Below are 25,836 nucleotides of genomic sequence, written 5' to 3'. Positions count from 1 at the left end.
CAAGCAACAGAACTTTCTGGCAATGGACCTTTATTTTCCTTATTTATGGGTGGTGCTGAGGATTGAACCCAGTGCCTCATGCGCTAGGCAAGCTCTGCCACTGAGCTACAACCCCAGCCTGTTCCCACTAGTCCTAGGTACCTAAAACTCCAAGCCCCACACTGGCGTTCACCCACATGCCTCAGGCCACAATGCGTCTTTTCTCCTGTGAGAATATTCTGTGAGCTTTCTGAGGGCAAGACCAATCTTCCCATTTTTAAAATAACGACTCAGAAGAGTAGGCACTCAACAGAAAAAATAAATCATGATTCAGATTTTTAAATTTTTTTTTCAAATATTTATTTTTTTTTTTAGTTTTCGGCAGACACAACATCTTTGTTGGTATGTGGTGCTGAGGATCGAACCCGGGCCGCACGCATGCAAGGCGAGCGCGCTACCGCTTGAGCCACATCCCCAGCCCCCAAATTTTTAAATTTTAAAACAAGATGTTTTGTTTAAATATTATGTTTAGAGACCTACTAAAGAACAGACACATGAAGCATCCATTGTCTGCACAAGATGCAGAATCTTTTTATTACTCATCCATCACAAATCACTTCAAACCTGAGCTAATCATGACCATTTAAAATGGCACGTTACAAACAGGTAGATACTAGGGCACAGCAGACTTGGCCCATAGCACATAGTTACCCAGAAGCTGAGCTTAATACTCACGTTTCAGAGCTATAATCCCAGCAGCTACAGGCCAAGATACCTCATGAGGGTGAGTGACTAAGTAAAAGGCTTGGAAGCTATAGATAAACGGAACCCACACCAAATCTCCAAAGGCCAACATAAATCCAAACCCATCGTGGATGATGTCCATGGTCGTCAACACGGCTTCCTGTAAGGACATAGACAGGGGAAGGAAAGAAAAAGCTTCCAAGTTTAAAGTATTCAAATACTGTGCTAGTATTGTCAAATATGAAGGGCTCTGGGAGGGCACATCAACCAAAATTTTGTTAAAAAACAGGGAGCTATTATTCCCTTGGCCTGCACTCTGCTGTGCTCTACCCCTAGTCCACAGCCCTGTAACAGCAGACCCCAAAGGGCCCCTCCACCCGCTTTCCCCTCCTCCAACCACAGATCAGCCCTGCCCCCTGCAGCCTTCCTCCCTCCATTTCTCAGATGCCCCTGCTACTTTACTTGTCCAGTCTCTCTCCACTGAACCATAACCCTCCAAAAGTGGGGACCATGTTTTCATCTTTGTCACCCCAGCACAACATGGAGAAGTGTTCAAAATGTGTCTGAAGAAGGAATAATGAAATTGCCAGTTCCCTTTGTTTCAATTCCAGGGGCACCAATCTAATTTCTGATCATCACCTGGCTTTTCTTTCCTTCCTTCCTCCCAGCCCCACTCCTCTTCATTACTGGGGACTAAACTCAGAAGCATTCCACCACTGAGCAACATCCCCAATCCTTTTTCATTCCAAGACAGGATCTCACTAAATTGCCAAGGTTAATCTCAAGTTTGCAATCCTCCTGCCTAAGCCTCCCAAGCAGCCCACCCCATCTGGCTTCTCATATGCATTTTCCACAGAAGAAATAAGCTACCTGGTAACATGGTCAATTGCTTCACCCCTCCTGGTAAATTAACAAAAGTGAAATCCTCTCTGGGGGGTTGTCTAGCATGAGCATATTGCTAGAGCCAGATCACCTCAGGACCTAGACCCAAGCAATCCAGACACCTCCAATATCAAACTCACCCAGCCTGGCGAAGGAGACCTCTAAACTTCAGTGTATGCTCCTGATGTAGAAAGATTAGCTAGTACAAGCTCTATTGAAGGATGTGAGTTCTAGTTTTAAAAGAAAAGAGTGATACCTCAAGAGCTTTATTTTGTCCCTAGAAAGAATGCAAAAAGATATCAACCCTCAAGACCTGGATCTGGTCTCCTGGTACAAAACAGGATAAAGGCGGTTCTTTTAAAAAGGGACCAGACAAAAGCAGATGCGGATAACAGCCAGGGCCCAAGAGGGTGGAAGTGAGAAGGACCAAAGCCTAAGCACCCAATGCCAGGTGGGCAGGACTCTCAGGGGCACCCCTCCTGGAGCCTCAGGACAATCCCAAGACAGGCTCCTCCTGTCGTGTGTACTTAAACTGGCATTCTCAGTTTTTCTTAAGGTGAGGCAGTTTCATATAGAGGAATTTATACCAACTGACCTTTCAAGAAAGCTATTAAGCATCTGCTAATTACCCGTGGCTGAAGAAAATCATAAAATCAAGTCCCTTCCTGGAGAAGCTTGACAGCTGAGACAAGAAGATACACAGCCAACAACCTCCCAGCCCAATCCCCCACCCCGGGGCTCTGTTAATGTTGCCTTAAAGAGCTTTGCCTTAAGATGCAAAAGATTTCCAAATCTACCACAAGACAGAAAGCATGAAGGAAGGGGCTGGGCATATAGCTCAGTGGGTAGACTGTCTACCTCACATTCACCAAAGCCCTGGGTTCAATCCCCAGCACCACACACACAAAAAACAAAACAAAACAAAAAAAAAAGAAGGAAGAAACTAGAAGGAATCATTACTGACAACCAATCAAAAACAAATCTGAGGTGAGATAAAGCAAAAGTGAAATATCATTTGTGAAATGTTATCTATGTGTTCCTCAGGAGCTACTACATCACAGCAGACAGACCTACACTGGCAATACCAAGAGTTACTCTTTTAATTTCAAAAGCACACTTTATTTGGGGTGGATCTGGAATTCATGCTAAAGGACTTGAGTATCGAAGGCCATCACCATCTCCATAGCACACAAAGCTCTGAGCAAAGTCTATGCGAAGGGGTGAGGGAGTTCAACAACAACCTGTAACCAGGGGTAACATCAATCCCTCTACTTATAAATGAGGTTTGTTGAACTTCAAAGAGGTCCTAATCCTCCTAAAGAAAAGGGGACTGGAGTTATAGCTCAGCGGTAGAGCACTAGCACTTGCACTTGCACTTGCCTAGCACGCGGGAGGTCCTGGGTTCCATCCTCAGCACCACATAAAAATAAATAAATTAAATAAAGGTATTGTGTCCAACTACAACTAAAAAATAATTAAAAAAAAAAAAAAAAGATGAACAAGAGGATTACCAAAATATCAATACCAAACTTTCAAACTCACTCTTTATGGTTCTGCATGGAAAGCCAAAATTAAAGATCAGCCTCAGGAGAGGGTAAGGAAGGGGAGAAGTGCTGATTCCAAAGGAGAGGAGATTTCTCTCCAAAATATCAGCTGAGTGTCATAAAAACTTATTTTGGGACATAAGAATGTAGGCCTGCCAATTTTGTTTTTAAAACTGAAAGAAAACTTGTAATATGGAGAAGGTGATTGCAAAGATACCAATAAATATAATAAAAATATATCTAACATAGGGCTGAGGAAGAAATGCTTTCTAAAAGAAATATGTTCAGTTGAGACAGAGAAGACCAGCAAAACATTTAACAGCCTTCATGCCACAGAAATCATTAGTGGCCTATCAATTATGAGAATGGCCACAAGTTGGAAACAACTTTTGAAATAAAGCTGGTCTCCTCAATGTATCTTGATTTCTGATTTTATAATCCATCTGGTTAGAGCCTCACTTTCTATTTTGAAACATGTTTCAAAATAGAAAGTGAGGCTCTAACCAGATGGATTATAAAATCAGAAATCTTCCTCTTTAGCTTCCTCTTGACAATCCAAAAGCAGCATTCTAATTAAATGATTACCAACTTCCATGTGATATAGTAATTAAACAGTTAAATTTTAGTTATGTGAATCGGTCACTACTCAAAAAAACAGATGCCAAGATCTACTAATTTTAAATACTTACAATATTATTTTTAAATAAACACTTGCTGACACACATGGATGTGTGGCCAAAAGCCTAGAAACCCGACATCGGCCCTGCTCAGTGCGGCAGCTCCACGCCCTCACACAGTGGCACTTCCCACCACCTCACAGCAAGCTGGAGGAGGCTGGATTCCCCCTCTTTGTGTGCAGACAGCAAGACTCCCAGAGATCAGGTCATTCACCCACTGTCAAAGCCACCGGACTCCAAGGCCTGGGCTCCTAAAATTAATTACCTCGTTCCAGAGGGCGTCCACCACATATAGGAGCTGGAAACTGTTAACCAAAATCATTGCCAAGGATGGAGCAGCACGGTTCTGTACTTTCATTTCAGCCAAAAGCATCACTAAGTTAATAACCACCTGAAATAAAAGAGGGAAATATAGTCTCAAAGGACCTTCCCAAGATGCCAAGCACTACACAGAGGAAGAAGGAACCTCCCAGCCGAGAAGCCCAGACACTGCCCTAACCACGAACCCTCCACTGGGGACGAGGTATCAATACCGGGAACCCCTGGCCACAATGCACTGAGGATATAATGTCACTTCTGTGCTGCTCTTGCCAAAATGTATAACCTCACTCCAATCATGAGAAAATACTGGACTAACCCAAACAGAGGGACACTTATAAAATAACCAACTAGTATTCTTCAAAACACTGTCTCTCACTAGAGACAAGCAAAGACTCAGCAACCACTAATGTTAACTTGCTGTTACCAATCACCATACTATGGTAGATCAGATGTTAACACTATGGGAAGGGGAATGAGGACAGCAAGAGACCTCTTTATTTTCATAACTCTACTGCAAGTTTGAAATTAGGCTTTTTTTTTTTTTTTTTTTTTAGGGCCAGACACGGTGGCACACCTGTAATACCTGTGGCTTTGGAGGCTGAGACAGGAGGATCAAAAGTTCAAAGCCAGCCTCAGCAACAGGGAGGTGCTCTGCAACTCAGTGAGACCCTGTCTCTAAATGAAGTACAAAATAGGGCTGGGGATGTGAATCAGTGTTCGAGTGCTCCCAAGTTCAATCCCCGGTACCAAAAAAAAAAAAAGGCTTTTTTTAAAAAGAGAAGGAAAATACATTTTTTTCTTACATTAATTCATCTACACTCTCACTTTCCTACATAAAGGTAAAATGATTTTAATAAAAATAAAATGAGGCGGCTGGGGATGTGGCTCAAGCAGTAGCGCGCTTGCCTGGCATGCGTGCAGCCCGGGTTCGATCCTCAGCACCACATACAAACAAAGATGTTGTGTCCGCCAAAAACTAAACAATAAACATTAAAAAATAAAATAAAATAAAAAATAAAATGAGGGGCTGGAGTTGTGGCTCAGCGTTGGTGTGCTTGCCTTGTAAATGCAAGGCGCTGGGTTCAATCCTCAGCACCACATAAAAATAAATAAACAAAATAAAGATATTGTGTCCACCTACAACTAAATTATATATATATTAAAAAAATAAAATGAAATGAAAGGGGCTGGGGCTGTAGCTCAGTGGCAGAGCACTTGCCTAGCACAGGTGAGGCACTGGGTTCGATTCTCAGCACCACATTAAAATAAACAAGTAAAATAAAGGAATGCTATCCATCTACAACTACAAAAATTTTTAGAAAAATAATTTTAAAAAATAAATAAATAAATATAAAGTGAAAATATTATAGAAAACACTTTGTGTTAAATAAACAGAATATGGAAAGCTATAATTATTCCTAAAAACACAGTGCCCACTTGTTACTTTAAAATTATCTACATTTCTTTCTAAATGCAAGAAAATTTTCTATTATTAAATTAAAAAAGTAAAAAAGGACATACCCATCCAATCAATCCGGGACGCAATTCACAAAAGTATTTGAGATCAAAAGCACCAATTCGAGGATTTAATTCGCGGCCAATGAAGAAATCATAGACAGCATTTCCTGAGAACGGAAAAGATTTTACCCAAACGGTGTTCCAAACGAGGCTCTAAAATCTCATAGCCACCTATTATCCAGGGGTCCCAATTCAGCTGCCTACAAGAGCCTAGGAAAGTTCTGGTGGTAAAAGGTAGGAGGATCCCACAGTACACAGGGAGCTGGGGATGCAGCCTCAGCAGAAGGGCACAGACTACACCCTTTGAAGGCCCCCATTTTGAGGGAACCAGAAGTTCTTCAAATGTACAATTTTTTAAAATAAGCAACTTTATTAAAAATGCTTAAACAGTTTAGATCAGAATCAACCAAAGTATTGACTATTTTAGACAAAATAATGTTATAAATTGTGATTCTCAAAAGTTTACAAAAGTATTTATTGTCATCAAACCACTAAAGGAACAGAAAAGTATAAGAGAAAAAAATTAATATTTTCGGGCTGGGGATGTGGCTCAAGCGGTAGCGCGCTCGCCTGGCATGAGTGCGGCCCGGGTTCGATCCTCAGCACCACATACAAACAAAGATGTTGTGTCCGCCGAGAACTAAAAAATAAATATTAAAATTCTCTCTCTCTCTCCCTCTCTCACTCTCTCTTTAAAAAAATTAATATTTTCTTCTAAATTCATTTTTCTTTAGCTTTTTTTTCCCCATCTTTTTGTTTTTTTATATTTCTCTTCTTTTCCCATAAAATGAAGCTAGAAGGAAAACGTGGGGGGGTGGGGGGCAGTCATCTATTCAAGTCTAGAAATGGCTGCAGAGGGCTCTGGCATTCATCTAACCCACGATTCACCACTGCTCACCAGCGCTGGCAGGAGACAGTTCATCCTTGGGTGCTTTCCAAGAGCGAGCGTAGAGGTAAATACTCAAGATCACTGAAAAAATAGTGGCTGCAAGGGCAAACTGAAGGAAATGGTTGTACACATAATAAAGCTCAACACCCCAGAAGAGAGATGTTCCGATGACTGCAGATGTCAAGATAAATGCATAGAATCCTTTAAGAGAGAAAAAAATGGGATGGGGGGGTTATATTAACCCAGGGCTCACATAAAATTTACATCGTTATATAACAATGCAATGTGTTGGTTTTGGTTCTGGGGTTTATTTGGTTAGTTTGATTTGAAGACAGTGTCTCATTATGTTGCCCAGGCTGGTCTGGAATTCTAGAGCTCAAGAGATCCTCCCACCTCAGTCTCTGAGTACCTAGGATTAAAGGTATGCACCCTGGCACCCGGCTAATGCAGTGTCACTTGTCTTACTTTCATGATTCTGACTAAATAGACACAAATCTACAAATAAGCAATATCTGAGGTGTAATCCTCAATACCATAACTCTTGTACAATTTTTCAAATATTTTTGCTTATAATGAAAAATAAAAAATATGCTATCATTATCTGCTTTTAATTAAGGGAAAGCTGAAGTTCACAGAAATTCACAGTTAAGAATCTCAAAATGCAGGGCTGGGGTTGTGGCTCAGTGGTAGAGTGCTTGCCTCGCACATGCAAAGCCCTGGATTCAATTCTCAGCACCACATAAAGATAGATAAAATAAAGGTATTGTGTCCAACTACAACTAAAAAATTAAAAATATTTTTTAAAAAAGAATCTCAAAATGCATTTAATACAAACTCTCAACCCAAAATCAGATTTTTTTTTTTTTTTTTTTTTTTTTTTTTGGTGCTGTAGAATGAACCTAGGGCCTTGTGCATGCAGGGCAAGCACTCTACCAACTGAGCTATATCCCCAACCCCTAGATGGCTAAATATTAACAGAGCTTGGCCATGCACATAAAATCTAATGTCATTACTGAATGGTAAGGTAATTTTAGTTGTTGTAAAATTATAAGTATTTATACTTGAATTAACTTGTCAATAACGGCTTCCAAAGGTTTTAGTCATATTCTACCATCTAGAACTAACATTCAAGACCCCCACCCTCAGAGTGCAATCAAACAACCCTCTGGTAAAGCTGGGGTGTGAGGACCTAGCAGGGACATTCACACACACAGCCAGATTAGAAAGCAGCCTTGAGACTCCTTGAACTAGTCCTGTTGCCGCTGACCGTGAACTATTTTGTCTTTTGGCTGGAGAAATAGTTTTGCTTATGGGAGCCAACTGCCTGAAAGCTAAGTCATCAAATTGGATAAATATTCAAACACAGAAAAGAAGTAGACCTTATTTACACTAGAATTCTAAAGTCAAAAGCTTTCATAAAGTGAAAAAGTAATTTCTAATTTATTTACTACTTATGTCCTCATTAGTTTATTCCCATGAATATTTTTAACTTTTAAATATATTCATTCAACTCCCATAAAATTTAAAAGAAAAGAAATGGTGGATTAAAGCAGTTTTTTTTTGCTCTCTAGCAGCTATGTGGATTAAAAATAATTATTTGAAATTTCTTAAGTGGCAAAATCTTATGAAAAGAAATTTCTTAATACTGCAACCAGAATAACCAGAAGAGGAAGGTTTTTTTTTCCTTTTTATTAGAGCTTATAGTTATACACAGTAGCTGAGTTCATCTTTTTAAAAAGACATATAAATGAAAATATAATCTCCTCTACTTCAGTCTACTCTTCCTCCCCACCCTTTCTCTCTATTCTCCTATTTCTTTGTGATACCTGATTCCCCTCCCTTTTTCCCTTATTTTACTCTAGCTTAAAGCAATCATTCCTAAGGGATCAGGCAACTAGACCAGAATTCCATGTCCAAGTGCTAACTAAGTCTCTGTGCGACACCCCTCTAAGGGAAGGAAACAAAAGCAAAACAGCATCACTTAGAAGGAAATAAACTATATCCTAGAAAGAAACCCACAGAACACTAATATCCTGAGACCTGATAGCAAAAAGTAAACCCATCTTTCCCCAGACTCCACTTCACTGGCTGGGAACACACAACCAAAGAGAAGGGGAGTGTCACAGATTCTAAAATTTGTTTCATTAGCAAGGAGTTTGGTGAAAGCAAACAAAAAGTCTGCCAGCATCAGCAAACAAGTTTTAAGCACCCACCAGCATCTGGCACTAAGCTACAATAGATGCTTCTCATGACATTAAAAGGCAGGAGGCAGGGGCTGGGAATGTGGCTCAGGCGGTAGCGCGCTCGCCTGGCATGCGTGCGGCCCGGGTTCGATCCTCAGCACCACATACCAACAAAGATGTTGTGTCCACCGAGAACTAAAAAAAATAAATATTAAAAAAATTCTCTCTCTCTCTCTCTCTCTCTCTCTCTCTCTCTCTCTCTCTCTCTCTCTCCTCTCTCACTCTCTCTTTAAAAAAAAAAAAAGGCAGGAGGCATCTAAAGTATCTTTGCTTCCCTTTTCGAACCCAGTAAAGTGATTTCAGATAGACTAGATGCTGGATAAAGCACTAAACAAAAAATATCCAAAGTTAGAAAAAAGCATGGACAGGATAAAAAGACATTCAAACAGATACAGATAAGGGCTGGAATCATAGCTTAGTGGTAGAGCACTTGCCTAGCACGCAGGAGGCCTGGGGTTTAATACCTAGTACCACACACACAAAAATATATACATACACAGACCAGTTCCTGACTTAAGTGGTTCAACTTACAATTTTCCCACCTTCCGTGGTACAAAAGCAAAAAACATTCGGTAGAAACCATATTTCCAATATGGATCTCTTCCCAGGCTAGTGGTGCTATTCTCTTTGGTGCTAAACTGTGCCAGCAAGCCAAAGCTCCCAGTCAGCCACACATCACAGGGTGAATGACTGCCAGGCTCCAGTGGACTGTAACTAAGATAGGATGTTAGGTAGATTTGATGTATTAAATGCATTTCTCCTTCCACTATTTTCAACTTAAGATGGGTTTGTGAAAACATAACCACATCTTAAGTTGAAGAGTATTTGTAATATAGTTCCCAAGAAAATAAAAACACTCCATTTAGTCTAGTAAAATACTCATTAAAAGATTACGACATAGACACGTCATAAAATCAAGTTAATGGTACTTTATCAAAGTCTTCAAATGGCCAAGTTGGACTGATCCCCCTCAGTATATACTCCTACACCGCGGTAAACGCCCAGACCAACAGGGGGCGACATCTGCCCATTTCTCAAGCTGCTACGTGGGACCACGTCATCCTGCCTTGGTACCCACATCTGTGAGCACCCACTAGTGCCCACTCATCTACTGGCACCAAGAGAGCAACAGGGAACACAATCAAGCCTCAGCCCACACAAGTACATTCTAGCGTGGGGACCCCAAAGAACAGATAAATACACTGATGTGGGAAGGCAAACTGCCAAGAGAGAACAATAAAATAGGGCAAGGGAAAGAAAGGGACCTAAAGGCTTCTCTGAGCAGAGATGTAACAAAAGTAAAAAAAAGTAGCTATCAGACATTTGGGGGAAAGTTTTCCAGGCAAAGGCACAAATTCAAAAGACAGTTCAGACCCAGGCAGCTGGAACCAAGTGAGCAAGGGCAGGAACAGCTCCCAGGGTGAGAGTGACCAAGATGGCCACACCATCTCAGGCCATGGGAGTGCTTCAAATGATGAAACCCTAGACAAGTACAGTATTTTAAGTAGTGCTAATGCTGCTAAGAAAACTGTATATTGTTATATATTGTGTGCATATACAAATATGTAACAACAGAGTACGGCCAAAGCATAGTCCTATGCGGACATTTAAAAGGATAATTTTTTTTTTTAATATAACTTAAGATGTACACTTGTGTCAGCCCTATCAAAAGTAATTAAAGCTGGACGGTATAAAGGAAGGGTTCTTGTGTGAGAGTGCATACTAATAATGATGATCACAAAGGATTCTAGAGTCACAGGTTTGTCCTGAGTCAATCTGAGCCTGATCTCAGACATACAAATCTACCTAACCTCCTCCGTAGATTAACTCAAGCTGTTTTTCACTGACATGATTGAGTTACTGTCTTCGTGGTTTTCAGAGTCTGGCTGAAATACTAATTCCTTTTGTGCTAATAGTTTACAAAAAAAAAAAAAAAAGTAGTACTAGTAGTAGTAGTAGTAATGCTTTTCCTGTCTTGTTTACTGTTGTTTTAGCATGATCCCTGCCATATAATGCCTTGACTAGTTACCCACCAACTGCCACCATGGACCTCTGGGTCTGCCCTGATATTAAATACCAATAACTGTCCATGCCCCACCTGACAGAGGTCATTTCCAGCAAGAGACAGCTTGGAGATGTTGTTGCTTACTTTCCATAGAAATGTAGAAATTGACAGTGGGGAAATGTAACAGTGGTCCATTTTATGCTTTGACTATAACCCTTGCTGCTCTGCCACTGAACATTTCTCTCCTTCTTGCCCTCTTACTCCTCCTCTTCCCTAATTTTCCCCCTCCCTAATGTCAGGGCGAACAGGATTACCTTTCTTCTTCATCCTAGGCAGAGTTATCTGTCCTTGAGCAAACACCCACCACAGGAATGAAGTAACTCAGAAGATCACAAAATGACTATCTCCCAAATTAACAAGTGAATTATACCTCTGGACAGACAACTATAAAATGTAGCCTTTGAACCACCTCTTTAAAACAAAACCCTTCTTAGGGCTGGGGTTATAGCTCCACAAGGCCCTGAGTTTGATCCCCAGCACCAAAAAAAAAAAAACACCCTTCTCCCTGATGGGCAGAATCACAGCCTCTGGGACAGGAGTCCCCTATGTTTCTCCTTTGCTAGCAAAGCAGTAAAACTTTTTCCTTTTTCAAAAAAAAAAAAAAAAAAAAAGTAGGTACAACTATAATGCACCAATAAAAAAATGTGGAAAGAAAAACATAAGAAAACTTGATAACAGGAACGACTGAGGTGGCTGTTACTTTTCATGGCATAAGTTTTATACATTGGCTACAAGTATAAGTAGTTTATTTGTATGTCCTTCAAAACTGAGAGATAATTTTCTATTGATTAGTGTAATCAACTGACAGTTTAAGGAGTGCAACTCCTTAAATTTTCAAGTCAACTTGAGTCATTTAAAAAAAAAAATCACCATTTAATCTATACTTGAGTCTTCTTCCATCAACAAGAGGGGTTCCTTCTGCAACCTGAAAAGAAAAAAAATTTTAATTAAAAAAAGTACATTACCATCCTTCCTATGTATTTTGATATAATCTTCTAATATAAATAATATATCTTCTAATATAAGTATGTAGTCTTCTAATATCTCTTAAATTTCACTATGCCTAAGAAAGAGGATATCTCTTAATAAGAAAATACAGTAATTTGTTGCAGAAAAATCTTAATGGCAAGTCCTTTGATGAAGCAATTCCACCCTCAGGAATTTATCTTAAATATAAATGGAATTAACATCTCAGTGTACTAAGAACACTGCCAACAACCACTCTTCCCAAACCATCCTATGTACCACAAGACTGAATGTGCTTAAATACCTTTACATCTGGGGGCTAGGGATATAGCTCAGTTGGTAGAGTGCTTGCCTTGCATGCACAAAGTCCTGGGTTCAATCCCCAGCACCAAAAAAAAAAAAAAAAAACCTTTACATCTGATGAGTTCCTACCTCAAGAATCTTCAATTGCTTAAGCCCCACCACTCACAAAACAGAGTACAACTGACTGTCTCACATTTGCAAGGTCCTTGCAATTAGGCTCTGCTCTACTTATTTGTCTACTATGTCCAGTGTGCTATTTGGTATTATGCCTGTATAACTCAAAAGAGTTGTCTGTTACACATACATACATGCTCATCCAGTTAATAACTCCATGTGATTCTTTTATCTCTAATAAGCAACTGTGAGCATGCTCCACGGACTGGAACATTCTCATCTTTTTACCTGGCATTACTCACAGCACGCAGAACAGTGATTCCCACAAAGTACTCATGAAATACAGGACTTGAACTAGATGAGTGAAACGTCCACTTGCCCAGGGACAGCCACAATGTACTCCCCAAAGTAACTACTCAGAAATGTAGTGGCTCTTTTAAAATGTAAAATGCTAATACAGTATCATGTGCCTGTAGCCTTTTTTTTTTTAAAGAGAGAGAGAATTTTTAATATTTATTTTTTAGTTTTTGGCGGACACAACATCTTTGTTTATATGTGGTGCTGAGGATTGAACCCGGGCCGCACGCATGCCAGGCGAGCGTGCTACCACTTGAGCCACATCCCCAGCCCGCCTGTAGCCTTTCATTGGCTATCAAAAGGAATCCAAGAGCAGAAACACATAAACTGTCTTGAGATCATAGGATTAGCAAACCCCACCTGATAATGTCAAATGATCCTTATCTATTAAAGGTGTTTGGTAAATATTGTCAGGCCTTAGCCTGTGAAAACACACACACACACACACACACACACACACACACACACTCGTACTTTTTAGTCACTTTGGTCAGTGTGTGGGAGGGTGTGTGTGTGGATGGATACATAATTTTATCCACTGAAACTGCTTTTCTTAATAAATCATCATCTAGTTCAAACTAGCCATTCCCTAAATTAATCTGAGTTTGACTGCAGAGTCTTATTCAAGGTTCATTGGCACAGCTGAGCCCACAGCATTCAGTCTGCAGCTCTAGCCCAGCACTGGCACTCACCACCCCTAACAGAACTGATCCTTTGGTTTACAGCTGGCAAACTTGCAGAGCCCTAAGAATAAGATCCTTAAATAAATTATTTATTGCTTAGGGAATCTCATGTTCCTTTAAATATATTTAAGTCAAGTACTCTACTGAAAGAAGAGAATGGGAACAAATTTAAAGGATATTACATGAGTTTGAAAAGTACATAAAATGTTCTTGACAGTGAGCTTCTGAAAGGGATAAAAATTAAAAACTCATCCTATTTTTTTAAAAAGTAAAAGAGAGAGAAAGTCCATTGAGCTTAGCTGCCTAACAATTAAAAAGCCACACCTGGAATGACAAGTACTGAGGGTAATACTGTTTTCTGAGCTCCCTCCACCAAGAGTCAGGCTAATTTGAAAAATAGCTTGTTCTTTTTATTTGGTTTGGAAAGTTACACAGGAAATTTCAATCAGATTTTTAAAGCTCCATTTAATAAGCAAGTATTCTAGAGCACAGGAGTAACTAAGGAAGTTTTGGTGACTATGTCCAACAACAGCTTAAAACTAGTATAAATTGTCTAGAAAACATAAAAGAAAGGTATGCAAAAATCTCATCATATTATGCTTTACCAGCAAAAACTTACCTTCCCAATTGGCAACAAGGAGAACAGAGCTTGAACAAAAAACCATAGTAGGTAGATTCCACATACTCTGGTTTCCCATAAGTCGTACAAATTTGGCAAAGGAGGGGGGAATTTCAGAAGACTGGGATCTTTCTGTTTACACATCAACAGCAACAGGAAGAGGAAGACAGGCAGGCCAAGCATGATGAGGGTCACACCTGCAAATAATTAGTGAACATTAAAGGTTCAAATTTCAATCCAGTTTATTTATTTAATAATCACCATGGCACATGCCTGAAATCCCAGTGACTCAGGAGGCTGGGGCAGGAGGACCAAATGTTCGAGGACAGCCCAGGCAATTTAGTGAGCTCCTGTCTCAAAATAAAAAAGAAATAGGGCTGGGGATGTAGTTCAGTGCTAGAGTGCCTCTGGGTTCGATCCCCAGTACCCACCCCACTCATAAAGAAAAAATCATTTGGGCTTCTTTATGGTCTGAAATCAATTCCTAACATACCATCAGTAAATCCTAATCTCTCCCTGTCACCTCCAATAGGCAAGCAACCACTGACATTAGAGTAACAAGAAGAGTACAAAGCTAAATCCCACCTCAGAAATTAACCTCTAAAATGTTTAACCTCCAGGGACTCTAAGAGCAAGAAAAATGAAACACTAGCAAACTTAAGATCAGAACATCTGAAAATATTCAGTCTAATCTTAACAAAAAGACTTTATATCCCTAAATTTGAAACAACTAAAATACTGTTAAATTCATACATTCATGAAATGTGCCCACAGATATTAAGTGATGGCTGGACACGATCTCTAAGAGACCAGTTGGCCAAGGGTTATAACTTACAAAATATAAAGCAATTGCATCATGCAGGATTTTAAACAATTTAGCCAAGAAGTATTTTCTTCTACTAGCTCATAAAATGTCATCGGTTCCATCTATTTAATGATCTCAAGGCTCTGCACACTTTAAATCTCTGACCCTCATATTGAACCTGTCTAGCAGGTAGAGTAGAACCATGACCCCATTTCATGCCTGCAGCTTGTTCCCACTGCTCCTGCCAAAGTCAAGCCCTGCCATCTCAGGTCTGAGTATCAGGAGCTCTCTGTTCCTAATCGATCATCACCTTTCCTATACATAGCTCTCAGGTCAAACTTCCTTTATCACTTCTTTGAAACAGCACTATATTTCTTTGCTCAAAACCTATCAATGGACAGACTGCTGAAAGTTTCAATACAACCACTCCAACATCCTTTCTACTCCATTTTCCCCTGCTCCTAGCTCAGGCCTTTGCACTTGCTGTCCTCTGGAAGGCTCTTGCCCAGTCCTGCCACCTTGCTCATTCTCCCACCTGCAGAATTCTTCAGAGAGAAGTCTTTCCAGAGCACCTCACAGCAACTACCACTCACTCACCGGCTGCCCTCCTGAAGCCCAGTACTGATGCCTACCAGGTACTCCTCCAAACTCCAAGTCCTTCTTCTGTGGGGTGGTCACTTCAAAGGTTCTTGGTGATGTGGGTCCTTTAGTAACAACTTTTTCTTCCTTAGAATCTATTTCTTTTAATTTGATCTCTTCTCTTCTTGGACGAAGACTATATTCTGTTGATATATAGCTACCATCTTGTGACAAAATGAATCTTTCCTAATTAAAAAATAAGTAGTATTAAATATCTATAGTGAATAATGATCAAAAATTCTACTACATTAACTAATTTAACATTTCAATACAGCTACATTCAATAAATTTGTTAAAATATATTCATTCTTGGGGCTGGGGTTGTGGCTCAACGGTAGAGCACTCGCCTAGCATGCATGAGGCACTGGGTTCAATCCTCAGCACCACATGAAAATAAATAAATAAAGATATTGTGTCCACCAAAAACTAAAAAAATATTTAAAAAAAATAAAATAAAATATATTCATTCTTAATTTTAGGAACTGTAGAATAAGAGTATAAAATATTATGATTTCCAATGTGCTTCTGGAGGGAATGTCACTTGAACAAAGAAAAAAATATTACCCGGTATGAAGGAGAACATTTTCATACCTGTGTGTTTTTACGAGGTATATCATTCCTTTCAATGTGTTCAGGCTCCCCATTGTATATGCTGATGCTGTTTCCAAATGGCTTCTATATTGAATATAAAACATTTTAATCAAAAGAACTGGGATTTAAAAGAAACATGACGGTAACCAACAAATTACTGCTAAAAAACCAAGCAATAAAATAAGTCAAAGGCTTATTTCTAATCCTAGAGAATTTCAGCCTCCTTTTATTAAAAAGGAAGAGGGAAAATAAATTGTTTAGAAGACTTTCAAAAGATTGGACCTTAAGGAATAAAACTGTACATAGATCTTTCACCTTCAAATGTAATTTGACTGTAAGTTATAATTTCATTGTCAGATACTCTAATATCTGTTGTGAGGGGCAGATAAAAGGAAAAATTGGAAAATTAGTTCCATAGTAGGTCAGTTTAAAATAATGAAAAAAGGGGCTGGGGTTGTGGCTCAGTGGTAGAGCGCTGCTTGCCTAGCATGCATGAGGGCACTGGGTTTGATCCCTGGCACCACATAAAAATTTAAAAAATAAAATAAAGGTCTTGTGTCCATCTACAACTAAAAAAAATTTTTAAGAAAAGGGGCTGGAGTTGTGGCTCAGTGGTAGAGTGCGTTCCTCTCATGTGTGAGGCTGGGTTCAGTCCTCAGCACCACATAAAAAAAATAAACATAAATAAAGATAGTTTTAAAAATGAAGAAAAATATATTCATTGTCCCAAAATAGCCAATAATGGAAAATTTAAAAACAGTAGGTATACATAGACTATTACTAGTAATCTACAAACTGACTATTTTCTGGATGTTACTATTAGTATTTACTTAACCTTAAATTTCCCCTTTCTACACATCCCTTTTCTCAATTCAGCTTCTTAAATTTTTTATCAGACTGAACAGGGGATGTGATTTAGTTTACAAAAGATTTTTCAGGCAATGTGCAGCTGAAATCTGTGACTCTGCTCCTTTATACTAATAAATCCCCAACCCCCCAAAAAATCCAAGTGTATCTTTGGGGAGAACAGTTGGCAAAGTACAGTCTTAATACAATACCAAGTTCTTCCTGAGCAATGATAACATTCACTACATACTTAAGTTTACTAAAGTGCCACTAAGCCACTTAGCAAATAAAATCACTTAAAAGCTACTCTCAATTTTCCAGTTTTTCAAAAATCCAACATATAATCTAAAGTAACCACAAACATAATACTGTAACACCACTAGTCAGCTCTGAATTCTGTTGACTGCAAATTACTTCTCTTAGTTAAACGAAAAGATTCATGGAGATGGAATACTGGATACAATGAGGCAATTACTGCTGAGCTACATACAGTAGACCAGGGCTACTACACACAGTAGACCAGGGCTCTCCTGATGAGGAGCTCTACTGGTAGGTATGCTCTTATGTCACTGGACTAGAAAAGTACACAGCAAAAGTGTAAGTCCCTAAATATTAATAACGAAAGTGTAACAGAAAACAATGTGGGGGGTGGGGACTGGCATTGTGGCTCAGTGGTAGAGCGCTTGCCTAGCATGTGTGAGGCACTGGGTTTGATTCTCAGCACCACATAAAAAAATAATAAATAAATAAAGTTATTTTTTAAAAAAAGTATTAAAAAGAAAACCCTGGGGAGATGGCTCACTGGTTAAGGATCCCTGGGTTCAATTCCCTGATACCAAAAAAAAAAAAAGGAAACTGACCTTAAAAATTACATTGCACCTGTATTATTTATGGTATATCCACACTTATCATACAAACAAAAAGTTGTGGGAAAATAACACCAAAGAGTTACTACCAGTACTTTAAAATTTTAAAAATCTGACTAAAAAACAGTATGGAAATAGTCTAGTTCTTTAACATTATTAAAAGTATGTGCATCTTATACAGAAAAGAGGTAATATTAAGTGAATGGAATATAAGATAAATTTTACTGTAACTCTTAAAATATTTTCTACTTGGTCTATCAATTAAAATATTCGTTGTACAAAGTCTACAGGCTCAACACACCCTGATATTTCCAAAAACACACTCTGAAAGTCATTCCATTGAAATGATCATCTCTGAATAGGAAAAGTGGTCAAATATAATGATGCCGAGAGAGGAAGAAGATGCCTCTATAACATGGTTTTGTCTCATCATTTCATACATGAACTAGTAAACATGTATTGAGTTTTGGCCAGGCATGGTGGTGCACACCTGTAATCCCAGCAACTCAGGAGGCTGAGGCAGGAAGACTGCAAGTTCAAAACCAGCTTCAGCAATTTAGCAAGGCTATAAGCAACTTAGTGAGGCCCTAAGCAACTTAGTGAAACCCTGTCTCAAATAAAAAATTTTAAAAAGGGCTGGAGATGTGGCTCAGTAGTTAAGCACCTATGAGTTCAATCCATGGTACCAAAAAAAAGTATTAAAACTATATCCATTTCAAATTTAAACATTACTTTTGTAAAGACCATAATATTGGGGGCTAGGGTTGTGGCTCAGTGGTAGAGCACTTGCCTTGCATGCATGAGGCCATGAGTTCGATCCTCAGCACCACATAAATAAATAAATAAATAGATATGTGTTGTGTCCATCTACAGCTAAAAAAATATTTAAATAAATAAAGACCATAATATCAAATAACTCTTCTTACAACCCAATAACATTCTTTTTTAAATATTTGAAAGAACCATATTTTCTATGTCAAACACTTGTTTTCTATATAACCTTCCACAGTCATCACCTTAGATTTGATGTCTAATATTTTAATGTCATTAACTACAAATAATTTGAGTAAACATTTACATAAAGGGAAGAGACAAGATTTTGGACCAATGACATAATGTGTAAGTACAAACACAAGTACCAATATGAGTGGAGTCAATTTTACTTCCAAAATTTCCCTCCTTGTTTCCTTAATGTCAGGCTGGTGGGAAGCAGAGGCGGATCTTCGGGAATTCTTAGGTGTTCGACCAGGGGATCTGGAGCGTGATCTTGACCTACTGCCTCGGCTGCCTCGGCTCCCTCGGCTCCCCCGGCTCCCACGGCGTCTGGAGGGAGAACTGGAAGTTGAGCCACTTTTCCTTTGCTTAAAGGATGTTAAAGGCTAGAGGGGAAGAAGGCAGCAAAAATCTTACCACAAATCATAATAGAGACAGTCAAACCAGAAGAGGACAACAAAGCCCATTAAAGGCTACCACTAACTCTATAGCCACCATGGGAGATCTCAGGATCTGAGAATCAGTGGGATGGGACCAAGAAACATGCTGCAATAATAATCCAGTTCTTATGAGACAAATGCAGCCTCTTCATCCTTAACTGTTCTTTGAAGGTATTTCCACGAAATGCAAATATTTGCCCAATTAGCTGCATATATTCTCAATAACATATTCAAAAATAGGTTATAGGGCTGGGGATAGAGCTCAGTTGGTAGAGTGCTTGCCTTACATGCATAAGGCCTTGGGTTCAATCCCCAGCATTACCAAATAAATAAATAAGGGGAAATAGGTTATAAATGACATTGATTAAAAATAGGATAAGACAAAAGAAATTGTATTCAACCAAAAAAACTAATCCCTCTAAAACACACAAGTAGATCTTGAGGACAAAATACAAGTTTGGATTGCTTGGCACAGTTTTACCCTGTACTAACCTACTCCAAATCACCCTTCCATTGCTCCTAGGGATCTAGTGCAAGGGACTGCAAGCTAGGCCTTAGGCCAAATACAAACCACTCATTTTTTTTGGTGTGTGTAGCTCTTGAGCTCCAAGAATGGTTTTTACATCTCTTAAAATGACTGCAAACAAAATCAAAAAGAAAATTTCCTGGTATAAAAATTATCTGAAATTCAAATTTTGGTGTCCATAAATAAAGTGTTATTAGGACACAGCTACTTCCTTTTCCTTCCATACTGCCTGGAGCTGCAGAAACTGCATGGCCTATTAAGCCTAAAATATTTACTAGTGCAACAAAGTGTGGTCCACAGGCCATTGGTCCAAACTATTTGTCACTGATCTGCAACAAGTACCAAAACAGACTAGAAGTATAGATATTTTTATAGCATTCTGACAAAGTCATTTCATGTCTATGGACTCTAATAAAAACTTTGTAATCTTTTTTTCCCCCTAGTAATCCAGTTTTATGGCATCTAATATAAATATTTATACTCAATGGCTCATTTATTTTAAAGCCAGAGTCCTCACTAGATAGGTGGAAAAGCCATAGACCGGTTTCAAATCTAATTAATGTCACTTTCCTGATGACATCCTCAGTGTTTAGGATGAAGTCCAAACCCCTGGAATGGAATATTAAAAATTCCTCCAGTCTGGCTCCTGCTACCCCTCTTCTGTCCCCCAAATGCCACATCCTTCTGGCACTTGGGCACATGCAAATCCTACCACCCGCCAAGCCTTTGGATGCAGCCCTTTCTGCAGAAGCCATCTCCACATTACCTGAGTTTTTTACATTGTTCTTAGCACACAGCTTGGGTGTCAGTCTCAGAAAGCCTCCCATGAAACCTAGGGCCCTTCCCTACCCTTCTACACTCACACCACCCATGGAAAACTCCAGCCTCAGAATGGATCAAACCCAGAGACAGTCTAGGTAAAGATATGTCTTCCCCAGGAGCCTACAGCTTCTTGGAAACCAGGCCCTGTGCCTCATTCATACATTCCCAGGGCCAAAAACAATATGTGACCCAAAGCAGGAGTTTGATCACGTACCTCCCAACAGTCAGGTAGGCTACCCTGAACTTAGAAACCATACCTATGGTTATTCCCACTTCCTGGCAAACCAAAGGAGCTCTTACCTTGATATCACTCTCTTTCAATTCAAGTTCAGTTCCATCTTTGTATTTGACGGTGTAAAGCTGGGATTTGCCATCATGGCTCAGAATTTCTACTTCATAATAAAGTGAACTCCCAGGCCACCGACCTCTTACCACTTCACCATCGGCAAATTTCCTACTTGGCATTTTCTAAAATTAGTCTAAACAATTTTAAAGAAAAAAAAAAACTGAGTCAATAGATATGCTTATACTTGTCTTTTTTCATAGGTAGATCACTAAAATACAACTTTCCAGAATTGTTAGCTTGTCAAGATTTTAGGGCCAAGAAGGCCTCCAAAGGAGAGAGTATAACAACTCCTTAAAGATGAGAAAACTGAAGTTTACAGATAACTGTTTTGTCCTGGGGCACAAAAATGTGAGTGAAATGGCAGGACAACATAGAAGCTGTTCTTTCAGTTTCATTGTATCTCATTTGGAATCACTACTTAAAGGATGACTTGACCATTGTAATACATGTAACTGACACTAAGGATTAATAATGACAACACATAACAGGCACCAAACAGTTTTACTATGCAAAATGCTATCCACCTACAGTCATCAAAAATTAGGGCATGATCTTACAAAGGAAACATTTTCTGATTTGTAGGTCTGCATTATCTTTCAAAGGTTTAAAGAATACATTTAATTACATTTTTAATAAATTACCTTACTCATCAGACGGAAAAATAATTCCAAATCTACAATGGAGAGTAAATTTGGGGTTTATTTCATAAAGTTCAAATCTTAGAACTGAAGACCAAAAGCATCTCAAGTAACTGCACATCAATCATCTACCTAGACCAGCATGGACCTGGGCTTCATCCAAGTTCCTCTCTCTTCAGACTACAGTAGACATCAATCCCAGTGAGAACATTCTTTCCCACTACATCAAAACACCATACATGAAATCTCATTTACATTTCAAGAAACCACAACCTTCAAGAATTGCCGTTTTTTGCCCCTCTTTTTGAAATATCACTTGGGGGTTGGGAGCTTCCAGCTCCTAGATAGTGATGTTTCTCCATCCCTTGACCAGCAGATTCACAATTCCAATGACAAGACCAGTGCTTCTGACCCATCTCTACCACCAAAAGAAGATAGCAAGAGAAATGTGTTCTCTCCCTCTGCGTGTCACCAACTAAGCAATTCTCAATATATCATCCAAGCACATAAATATACATTATTCACCGACTTCTAACAAGAGCTGTTACCCAACAGTAACAGCAACAGAAAGTTGCATTACCTACCTCTTTTGAGAAAAAGAAATCTTTCCTAAGTACATTTCTTCATTGTTAATCATGTGAGAAAAAACTTAACAAGCTTCACCAGTTTAGATAGACTGTCTCTAAATTGGTATATGAAAGAAAATGCAAGTACTTATCTGGTGATTAGAGGATGTCAGTCAATTGGCACATTAAAGAGACTGCTTTCTTCCTAATACCTGAGATAGCATCACTGAGATAATAAATAGGTTTGGGCTTACAGGGGGGAGAAGAACCCAGAAGCTTTAGGAATGAAGTCAGCTCTGGCTGAGGAGTCACCTAAAAGGCACTTGGGAAGGGGGAGGCACCTGTGCAGAGGAGGAGGGGCACAAAAAGGGAAGGTGATAACAGCAGCTTTGCCAATTTCAACACTGAGCTCAGAGCCTCCAAGTACAAAAAAAAAAAAAAAAGAGGAAGGAAATGTGCCCTCCTTCCTTCTTCTCTTGTGCCCCTCTCCACCACACTCTGTCAAACCTCCTTTATTAGTAGTAGTTCTCCTACATTGGTCAACCAAGTTGAAAAAGGACAAGTACGCGTCAAGCAACACTTTATAAACTTTTGAAACAGGACTTTCAAGACTTTGGGACTACCTGACTGCATTTTAAAAAGACACTTGAACAGATTCTTTCTGCCCCTTTTGAAAATTTCATTCATTGTCATTTTTCCATTGTACCTAGTATATACCATATTAACAACATCTGTGCAATTCTGAATATAGATAGGTCAATGCCAAAAAGGTTTTTCTGTTATCAATGAGATATATATTTTTAGTTCAATTAGGACATCTAGTGGGTATCTTTTGAGTCTCTAAGCTTAATTTAAAACAAAACAGAGACTTAACAGGGCTGAGAATGTAGCTCAGTAGGACAGCTTGTGTTTAGCATGCACAAGGCTCTAGGTTTATCCCGGTACTACCAAAAAAAAAAAAAAAGACTTAATTGAAAACTGAGGCTTGACAGTGGTCTTTCTTATTGTGGTGGGGAAAACAAACAAAAGAAGCCAGCAGGATCCTTAGGAGATTGTTTCTTTTCTATCAATTTCCAAAAGTTAAAGACAGAAACATTATAGGCATCCACACTTTGCATAAGATCCACACCCAAATGCCAAATGCGGTGCTATGATGAAATCATATCTTAATATAATCTCCTGCAAGAGTGAAATAACCAGAATAGGATACAAAAGATCCAAGACACTATGGGTCATTATGCATATATATGTGTCATTAAGCTCTCACCTAACAAAGTCAAGATACACAGATAGGCCTCCAAGGGTTTCAACCAAATGCATTTGCAAAGATTGTTTACCGAACACAGTGTCTGCAATCTTCAAAGACCAGACATACTGACCCTCAGGCTTTTCTCTTTAAGACAGATGCTGGCTAACTTCGGTGTCAATTGGCACTAGAATCCTCACATATTTCAGTTCCAGTGTGTTACTATTTATCAAGATGACATTCCCTGCTGCTATTCTCTACTGATGAGTGATACAAGGGTCTCTGGTCATCTTTCCTTCACTTTTTCAAATCAATCTAACTGCAGCAGAGAAAAAGAAGTTCAAAGGAAGTTTGTTAGCGCTCCTTCAATATCTGAGCCCACTAAAGGCTTAGTAGGTAAAATGCAAACAGGAACCCATGGCCTTGCTGTACGCCCCTGCTAAACCATGCCACAGAAATGCCACCTTCTCTTTAGTAATGCAATCTTCCCTAAGTAATACGCAAAGGCAACTCACTATTCCCTCCTACTCATTCTTTCCCCTCCCCCCCAGACAACGGTCAAAACTAAACTTAAACCGGACTTGATACCCAGGGGGTCCCACTGCTCTTCTCTGTACAGTGTGTAACTACAGACATACACGCGTTAATGTGCAAAGTCCAAAGAAGTCTGAAAACTCTGGCTTTGCCCAGGGGCAGTGCCTCACGCAGCAGGTGAGTGAGCACACTGGCTGCAGGCTGAACCACTGAGTCGTTCACATAGTGGTCCTGCCTAACTACTTTGTCCTTGCCCCAAAATGGCCAGGCACTGTGACTCCTCTTCAGACCTCCTAATCTCCTTGGTGAAGCTCCTGAAACAAGGCCCTCTACAATCAAGTGCTTACTAAGTGCCCCTTAAGCCACTGGAAGTGCGAAGTCGGTTGTCACTATGAAAAGAACATTTTTAAAGCCTTAAAAATGTGAAAAAGCAGGATCGTGCTTTAGCAGGAGCATGCCAATCTGCCTAAATGTCTGTTTTTCAGACTGTCCGGGTGACAGAATTCAACGTTTTTCAAGTGAAGCCCTATAACTCGCCTTAAGTCATCAAATTGTCCTGTTCACAACTGTCCAAGCCAGTGACAACCCGCCCCACTCAGAGCTAACTTGTGCACCCAACTTCCCGGTCCTACTGGGCCGCCGCGCCATTCCTGCCTCCCGAGGGGCACGAGCGCCAAGCACCCGCTTATCTGTCTCGAGGCGCTCCCTAGGACCAGACGCCGGACGCGTCGGGGCGGGACAAAGGGTCCCACCAGCCCTCCCCGCCAACACCGTGTCACACCAAAGCGCGCGTCCAACATGGAGGGAAACGTCCGCAATTTAAAACCCGCGGCACCATTTCCGCAGCCAGCTGTCTGGCCCGGCCTGGCCCGGCCTGGCCCGGCGCGGCCCGGCGCTGCTGCAGCCTAACCAGCCGTCGTCCCAATAGACCAACAGACCGTCAGACCGTCAGACAAGGAGGAAGCCAAGAGGCGAGGAAGGAGGACGAGGCTGCCGATCCAGGCCCAGTGCCCAGGAACCCGGACCCGCCGGGGGTCTTACCCCGCTACCCCTCCGAAGCCGCACCGCGGGCAGCGAGAAGCTGGGAGTGGGGCGCGGGTCGGGGTACTCACCTGCGCCGGGACCCGGCGGGAACACGAACCGCTCCGGGAGAGTCGCCCAGCAGCCACCCGGAGGCGGTTCCGCGCGCGCGACGCTGCCGGGCCGCGCTCTCGCGCCCCGCAGTCCCGAGCCGGCCGCGCGCCTCCCCCGCCCCGCCCCGCCCCCAGCGAGACCATCCAGGGCTCACATTGGCCCCTCGGCCTTTTGAATCCTCCTGGCACTGTCGATTGGCGGCGCGCCGTGGCGCGTCCTCCTCGCCCCGCCCCGCGGCGAGGCTGGGTAGGTGGTGTATGTCTGGGGCGGGTCCGCGGGCGGGTCTGCGGGCGGGTCCGCGCCTGTGCGCCTCGAGGCCTGTTTACCCTGCCTTATCTCCGCCGCCCAGGCGCCCGCGCAACCCACGGATCCAAAGCACTCTCCACCCTTTTCCCTCTTGGCGCTCAGCACAACCTCCTGGCGATGCGCACTAGAGGGTTTGGAGTGCGAGATGGCATCGCGAAAGAAACACACACACGCACACACACACACACACACACAGAAAATCTAAGTAGAATGTTGGCATAGCGGTAACTAAAGATCCGAGCTGCACGGTGCTTCTCTCCAAAATACCGTGTGTTCTCACCGCGCAGAAGCCTCTGGACCGAGCTTGGCTCCGAAGGCCACGAGGGGCTCTTTTGTCTTGGTACTCCCTGCGCCTGGCTAGAAACAGACCTGAGCCGAAGCTGTCTGGGCCAGTGGTGGAAGGGAAGGGTGATGAACTATGTCCCACCGACCGTTCCTCCTGACAACTCGCAGGACTCTCAGGGAGGGCTTTGCTTTGCTTTGTTTGCTAACTGGGGGTTGAACCCAGGGCACTGTGCTAATGCGCTACATCTCCAGGCTTTTTTTTTTTTTTTTTTTTTGCAACTGGATCTCGCTAAGTTCCTGAGGCTCACTGAATTGCTGAGACTGGCCTCGAACTTTACGATCCTTCTGC

At 40.8% G+C, this 25,836-nt stretch overlaps 1 protein-coding gene across 2 annotated transcripts in view; it reads right to left on the bottom strand.

The window, feature by feature from the left end:
• Positions 1 to 25,094, bottom strand: part of LBR (lamin B receptor) — a 28,822-nt gene extending 3,728 nt beyond the window's left edge. Inside the window, exons 1-11 of one of the 2 annotated variants that reach the window (XM_081300195.1) lie at positions 24,875 to 25,085; positions 20,733 to 20,911; positions 18,791 to 19,030; positions 15,940 to 16,023; positions 15,342 to 15,534; positions 13,905 to 14,101; positions 11,733 to 11,787; positions 6,564 to 6,755; positions 5,669 to 5,772; positions 4,092 to 4,217; positions 715 to 883 (exon numbers count right to left, since the gene is read on the bottom strand). In XM_081300195.1, coding sequence (XP_081156321.1) covers positions 715 to 883; positions 4,092 to 4,217; positions 5,669 to 5,772; positions 6,564 to 6,755; positions 11,733 to 11,787; positions 13,905 to 14,101; positions 15,342 to 15,534; positions 15,940 to 16,023; positions 18,791 to 19,030; positions 20,733 to 20,897 — 1,525 coding nt within the window. In that variant the 5' untranslated portion in view covers positions 20,898 to 20,911; positions 24,875 to 25,085. Of the gene's footprint in view, positions 1 to 714; positions 884 to 4,091; positions 4,218 to 5,668; positions 5,773 to 6,563; positions 6,756 to 11,732; positions 11,788 to 13,904; positions 14,102 to 15,341; positions 15,535 to 15,939; positions 16,024 to 18,790; positions 19,031 to 20,732; positions 20,912 to 24,874 lie in introns of both variants that reach the window. The other variant, XM_081300196.1, reaches the window with a different exon arrangement.
• Between the last annotated feature and the right edge of the window lie 742 nt (positions 25,095 to 25,836).

Source organism: Spermophilus citellus, assembly GCF_964194105.1.
Source record: "Spermophilus citellus genome assembly, chromosome: 6".
Taxonomy (NCBI): Eukaryota; Metazoa; Chordata; class Mammalia; order Rodentia; family Sciuridae; genus Spermophilus; species Spermophilus citellus.
This window is presented reverse-complemented; position numbering and strand designations above follow the sequence as displayed.